Source organism: Morone saxatilis, unplaced genomic scaffold, assembly GCF_004916995.1.
Source record: "Morone saxatilis isolate NCDOM2014 unplaced genomic scaffold, NCSU_SB_2.0 Contig20, whole genome shotgun sequence".
NCBI lineage: Eukaryota > Metazoa > Chordata > Actinopteri > Moronidae > Morone > Morone saxatilis.
The window spans coordinates 11,002,248-11,009,127 of NW_023339763.1; the positions used below are offsets into that span (position 1 = coordinate 11,002,248).

Sequence of the window (6,880 nt, forward strand, 5' to 3'; positions counted from 1 at the left end):
TTTTTATGTATTGTACGGTGTTCCCCGAGTGCCCAGAGAGGCGCCTTTTAAATAAAATGCATTATTATTATTATTAAACGTTGCTCTTTTATATTACTAATAATTTAAGTTGATTATAATTCAGTTCAGTAATTGAACTTATTATATTTCCAACTACAGGTACTGTGTGAAGACATTTGCAGGCCACAGGGAGTGGGTGAGGATGGTGCGTCCCAACCAGGACGGCTCGTTGATCGCCAGCTGCTCCAATGACCAGACGGTGCGTGTCTGGGTGGTTGCCTCGAAGGAGTGCAAAGCTGAGTTGCGGGAGCATGAACATGTGGTAGAGTGTATCGCCTGGGCCCCTGACAGTGCTCACCCCACCATCCTGGAGGCCACAGGCTCAGAGGTATGTACAGCTGCTGCAGACATTTACCTCCAGAGGATGTTTGTGTATGTTTGGTTTAGCTGCAAGGTTTCCCACAATTGTTTATAGTCAAGATGAACCATGTGCACTGACATAGCGACTACCTCTTAAGAGATTAATGCACTTATTGAATAAACTCTACATAAACAGAAGAGCTACTATTTCAGTGAGGCCAGTGAGGCTTTTGTGAAGCCCAGTAATTGAATTTATCACAAAAGATGAGATGCCGTCGGGATCTTTCAGCTCTGCAGATTACAGGTTTTTGCATCACATGTCTATGATCAGTCTTTCACAAACTGCTGGGGATTCGAAGGACTCCCACATTTACATTTATCTTCAGTTTGTGAGCGTTTTTTTAAAACAGCATTTCACATTATTTACGTATCTGCATCTATGTTTATAGCCATTATCTTAAAATGAATCTTTTAATGACAAACTACATTGTTCTTTGTGTAACCAATCAGTGCTTCTTACATTTTTCCTGTATCTGTTTTGCAGAGCAAGAAGAGTGGAAAACCTGGCCCCTTCCTTCTCTCTGGATCCAGAGATAAAACAATTAAGATGTGGGATGTCAGCATTGGCATCTGCCTTATGACTCTGGTGAGCAGTCTAAACAGTGTTTTCTATGACCGTCTCAGTGTTACTGCTCACGAATGAGCGAGTGGTGGGTAATCATTCCTGTTTCTTCAGGTGGGACATGACAACTGGGTGCGTGGGGTATTGGTTCATCCTGGAGGAAGATTCATAGTGAGCTGTGCTGATGACAAAACCCTGAGGATCTGGGACTACAAGAACAAACGCTGCATGAAGACCCTGTGTGCCCATGAACACTTTGTTACCTCTCTGGGTAAGACACAGTTACTACTGCTTAACCTTCCCTTAAACTGTCATTATAAAGAACGTAAACCCAAGTGGAAATGCTCACTTTGTACTTCAAATGAAACTTATTTTAGCATTGTGCTGATGTTGTTTTTAAACAGTTAATCTTATCTTTACTGCAGCGTGCCTGAACAAATGTTTAATTCTCTTGCAGATTTCCATAAGACTGCTCCCTACGTGGTGACGGGCAGTGTCGATCAGACAGTCAAAGTCTGGGAGTGCCGCTGAGACTGCCTCCATCTGTCCTGCCCCCCCCTCCCCAAAACTCCAAAAGCAGCCCTAAAGCCCCACCCTACCCCACCCTTCTCCTGCACCTCGGTCCTCTTCCTTCTGTTCCGACACCCGTTCCGACACCCATCCCGGCCCCTACCCTCTCGCACTCAGAACCATAGTTGACCATGGCGCTTTACCTTCTCCCTGTCCCCTCCCCTTGCTCACCTCTTATTCCCTCCTCCCCTACATCAGTCCAGCCCTATTAAGATGACTATTGTCCTTTTATGTAAATTATTCTGGATGTAGGGTACGCTTAATAAATGTCACGCAATCTCTGACACATAAACACACTCAAAAGATAAGAAGTATTCCTTGCATGGTGAATCAAACAAAAAAAATTGTATACTGTTAAATTTGCCGAATTTGCATACTGTTGTCATGACTTCCTGTCGGGTCAAAGGGTAAATATCCTTGTGTGCTGGCACAGGTGGATTTCAGTTAACTGACTGCACCCCTTGTTGAAGGGGTTTAGGTTTTTGCTTTGTTTAACTCCATGCCTCCATTGTTGTGGTCTGTCACTGCGTGGATGGTGATAGAGAAGCGTGAGGAGAGTAAGCATAAAAGAGAATGAGTGGACGCTGTCCAGGAGAAGATGATAACACGTTGAAGAAAAAATTGAGCAGGATGCGGCTCCCTAGTTGAATCACACGAGGTTCTGCGAGCGAGTGCACGTGTACATGTGTGTATACATTGTGTGAGTGTGTGTGTGTTTGTATATTATGACAGGAGAATCTCTCCACCGTCTCTGCTCTGATAGTCAGAGAGAGAGGAGGCAAAGCTTCTCACCCACTGTGTTCATTCATACTTCATCTCTTTAAACAAACTTGCTTTCTAGTAGACACTCACAGGACCTTAATGATCCCTACGCTGCTGAGAGCACAGGCACACACCCAATAGCAAGTGTGTTTTTCAGAGGAAAAAGTCTGCTCACCTTTTTATGAGGTTTGTGTGTGTGTGTATGTCGGCCCAGAGAATCGCCCAGTGCCCTCTTGCTCGCTATCTCTGCCTTGTTAACCCATTGAGGGCTCCCTCACACGGGATTTTCATTCTGCTTTCTGTGGTCTCACTGCTCTCTTTACACACACACACACATACACATACACTCACAAATGCACATACACGCACAGTAAAAGTTGTGTATCTATATCTGGATGTCATTGTTTGCAACATAATGAAATAAAAATCTGTAAATATACGTTATCTATTTGTGTGCTTTCTTTTGAGGAGAAGAGGTGAAATGAAGGAAAAAGACTTCCGGGAGTCAGACAGGATTCACCACCGCAAGGTTTCATAGAGAGGTCAGGTTCTGTTCCAGTTCATCCCACATTAAATATATTTATGTTTGCAAGGTGTGAATGCAGTGGAACAGCAGTCAGGCCAACCGTGTTGTGCTTCCTCTATCCCATATTTTGAGGCATCCTGGTGTGCTATTGCAGTATTTCAATGCTACCCTGATTTGGTTTGCTTGGTAATTTTTGTTGGAATTTGTTTGAGACATAAGTGCTGTTTTTCTTCAGATTTTCTTTTTGCTCTTCTCATTCTCAACCATTTAATCTCACTGTGTGAAACTTGTGTGGTGGTGTTGTGACACTTGGTAATACAGAATGTTATCATTTGGAAAGTTCAATTTGGTTCAATCAGAGAAATATTTAGTGACATGGACACCAATGTTTTATTAACCAATGTTAATAAAAAATGTGGGTCTGGTAACTTCAAATCATCAGAGCAAAGCATTTAGGAAAGAAATGGGTCACTAGACAAAAACTGGAAAACTGCTTCACTAGACAGCGAATATTATTTATGTATAACTATCTGGCTCTGGTGCACAGATGTAAGTCTGGTGCTACACTATCGTCTCATATCGTCTTTAGTAAACTGATAGTCAGCATCTGACCCTGCTCAGATGCTGACTATCAGTTTTGTTATTGAATTTAGTTACAGAGGAGGAACAGATCAGTCCTGACCTATAGTGTTTTTTAATGAAATATAAGTTGGGAGATGGTGAGGATGTGGTACAAATATAACAGAATAGAATATATCTTTATTCTCCACCAAGACCAGATGCAACATCATTAAAAACAGACAGTAAAAGAAGACAAACTATGTTACATTACAGTTCACTTTGATCTTAGTCACTTAGATGGATGATATAATGGCTTTTGATGTTTATCCCCCAGGTACAGCCCAGTTACGCTGCAAGCTTAGTCTGGAGAGGCAAAGACATCAGGAAGGCAGCAGGGACAGTTCAGGCCCCCTTATCAATTATGTACGGTACCCCAGCCTACTTCTGCGCTCACACACACACACCTGCTCACTCACCCACACAGCAATTACTCTTTCTCTGTGCTCTGCAGTATCCTGGCAACAGTTGCCAGGGTGGAAAGTGTGCATGCGCCACACCTTGCTCTGTCCTGCAGGTCTGTGAGGGTGGAGAAAACGGGGAGTGGAGGAGTAACACGCAAGGACGAATGCAGATGCCAAAAAGGAAAGTTATTACAGCACAAGGTTCACGTTGTAAAGGGGACACAGTGTGGTGGACTGAACCTGCCTAGACATTTGCACATGGAAGGGAGAAGTGGCTTCATGGGAGTTAATAAAAGGATAATAAACCTGTCTCAGTCTGAAACTCGTGTTTCTCAGCAGAGGCACTGGAGTAGAAACATTGGCCTACATCTGCCTGCCACCACTCTTTCATGCACACAGTTTTCCCCTCATGCAAGCTAAAGATGTCAAAACAGGGTAGAAGAGGCTCACTTTCTCATTTATATTGCTTCTAGGTCACCCATTTCTCTCCCTCTGACAAAACTGTTGATACAGATTTATGGCAAAGAGAGAAAGCAAAAGGAGCTGCAGTGAGATATAAGCCAGCATTGATTCCGATAAGCTGGCATGATACAGAGGTGTTGAGAGGTTTCAAGGTCAACAGACCTGTATCTGTCAGATGAGGCAGTATTGATTGTCCCAGAGAGGATTTAACAATTTTGTACAGCATGCTGGCTTTTCTTTATCAACATATGCAGGCAGATAGTAGTAATTTCAAGTGCAGAAAGCTGCAGGGTCTGTATTAATATATAGGTTTGTGTGTCATCCCAGTATAGCTTACGTGAGTCCCACTATAGTTTACGTGACCAGCGTTCTAATCCCTGCAAAGCCTGAGGAGGACGACGGGGAGGTTTGGAGCAGCTTTGGAGGAGGTTTGTTGCAGGATGTGGCGTCCTCTAGTGGTAACATGCATGGAGAGGTTCAATGTCCCTATAAGGAAAGAAACTGCCGCTTCCCTACTCTGTGCACAAGTGAACAGTGGTCACATGGATGTTATGGAAAAGATAATAAAGTTTAACATCTTGTGTCTTAGGGGAGGCAGCAGAGGCATTTAATTTATTTCTGTATTTGTTTTGTCAAAGTAAGAAAATAAAAACTTTGAGAAAAAGTTGAAATTTTTGTTTGACTCATGAGTCATGTTTTCCAAGCCTCAGACTGGGTTATAATTGGAATTGTGGTTTATATAAGAATAAGTGTTTTAAGGTTCAGATCTCAACACCTGAATTAAGATAATATAAGATAAGCCTTTATTGATCAGAGGGGAAATGTGGTTGTTGCAGCAGCACAAGGATAGAAATATGTACAGATAACTAGGAAAAGTAAAACAATACATAAGAGTATATAAATACAAGAGGCATTTAAGTCAAGTTCACAGGGTTAAGTGACAGTGATGATGTCTAAGATCTAATAATGTGTAAATATACAAGACATTTACATTTTTAAATGTACACATTCTGTAAGATTTTACATTAACTTTGGATTCTTTGGAGAGATCATTTAAATGTAAGGTTTGGGTTATGGTTACTGTTATAATTAGGTTTGGGGTTATGGAAATAATGTTTGATTCTCCCAAAGTTGTATGTGAGAAATTTATTTTTTTTGCATATCCAAAAATACAACACAAGCAAAAACTCCACATGTTCTTAGTTTGAAAGATTTCTTTTATTTTTTCCCCCCCTCATGTCTGTGACTCCACACACTTTTTGCTAAATCTGTCTGATCTTTGAACACTTTCTCTGGTTTAAGTCTCCTGTTTTGCGTTGCTTCCTCTTTGTCTCTGCTCTGTAGATCCACTAGTGATGCAGCACTTCTAACTGGGTCAGCCTGTCCCTGCCTCTCATCCCTCCCACCCTCCATGTCTCTCCAAGCCACCCCCTCCTCCGCCTCCCCTTTTTCCTGTGTATATGCATACTGTACATCCCTACTTTTTTTCATGCAGCTCATGTGCTTACCATGTGCAGCAGCTCTCTCCTCCCTGTTCTCTCCCTCCTCCCCCTTTTCCTGCCTGATTCATATTCTGCCATACATCATACTCTTATGGTGTCTCAGCCTGTTGCAAAATGACCCCCACCCCCACATGCATACACACTCTTTGTCACTTGCCTTTGTTTCTTATCATCTTGAGTTTCCGTTTTTTTTCCAGATATTAATGGTGTTAGTAGGTCTGTATGTGCAGCCAGGACGCATGGCGTGCTGACAGCAGCTATTATGTACTCCTGAGCTGCTGTTTTGATTGGCTGAGACGGTCAGACCCTGTGATGTGGTAAAGGATATATACAACTGAGTGGTGCCCAATCAAAGACTGTTACCATGCAACCAGGCATACACTACATACATGCTTCTGTATACACTACATAGATAAACAACCACTGTAACATAAACCATTAATCATAACACTAAATCAAGATTTATTTTTCCCTTCAGGGAATATATATTGCATAAACCCCCCCACTGCTGTTACATGGCATATTGCATATCATAATAACACATTAGTGACAGCGGACATACAATACACAGTATCCAACATAAGAAGCAGCATGTAATTGCACCATAAAATGTGGAAATAATGTGGTTACAGAGAAAGAGAAAATCCTTTTTTCAATGTGAGAAAAAACAGTGGGTGTGAGATGAACAAATATGGAAAAGAGATGCAGTAAACTCGCATGAAGGGAAGTTAAATACAATAGTAAGTATAATGGTATAATCATAGGTAACACACTCAAACTTTTTGTACATGTTTTTGAACAAACAATAATGAAAACACTTCATGAACAATACATACCAACATTCATTTTTTGTTAAGTTAATAAATTAATGACATTTAATGACAATTTCTGTGTCAAAATATGACTGTCTATCTGCATATAGTTGGGTTTTTTCCCCATAAATACATAATATACATACAATACATAAAATAAATGTCTTGTCAATAACCATGTGTAATAATCAATGGACAATAATTACTGTGCAATCTATTTCCCATGTGCAACTGCTGCTAGT

The 6,880-nt window shown here is 41.3% G+C and overlaps 2 protein-coding genes across 2 annotated transcripts in view; both read left to right on the top strand.

Moving 5' to 3' along the window:
- LOC118331540 (lissencephaly-1 homolog B) overlaps positions 1–2,758 on the top strand; it is a 6,895-nt gene extending 4,137 nt beyond the window's left edge. The window contains exons 7-10 of the mRNA XM_035666553.1: positions 160–388; positions 905–1,006; positions 1,097–1,253; positions 1,440–2,758. Of these exons, the coding sequence (XP_035522446.1) occupies positions 160–388; positions 905–1,006; positions 1,097–1,253; positions 1,440–1,513 (562 nt within the window). The 3' untranslated portion in view covers positions 1,514–2,758. The remainder of the gene's footprint in view (positions 1–159; positions 389–904; positions 1,007–1,096; positions 1,254–1,439) is intronic.
- Positions 2,759–6,029: 3,271 nt separating this feature from the next.
- Positions 6,030–6,880, top strand: part of LOC118331768 (max-binding protein MNT-like) — a 10,975-nt gene continuing 10,124 nt past the window's right edge. The window contains exon 1 of the mRNA XM_035666845.1: positions 6,030–6,038. Within this exon, the coding sequence (XP_035522738.1) occupies positions 6,030–6,038 (9 nt within the window). The remainder of the gene's footprint in view (positions 6,039–6,880) is intronic.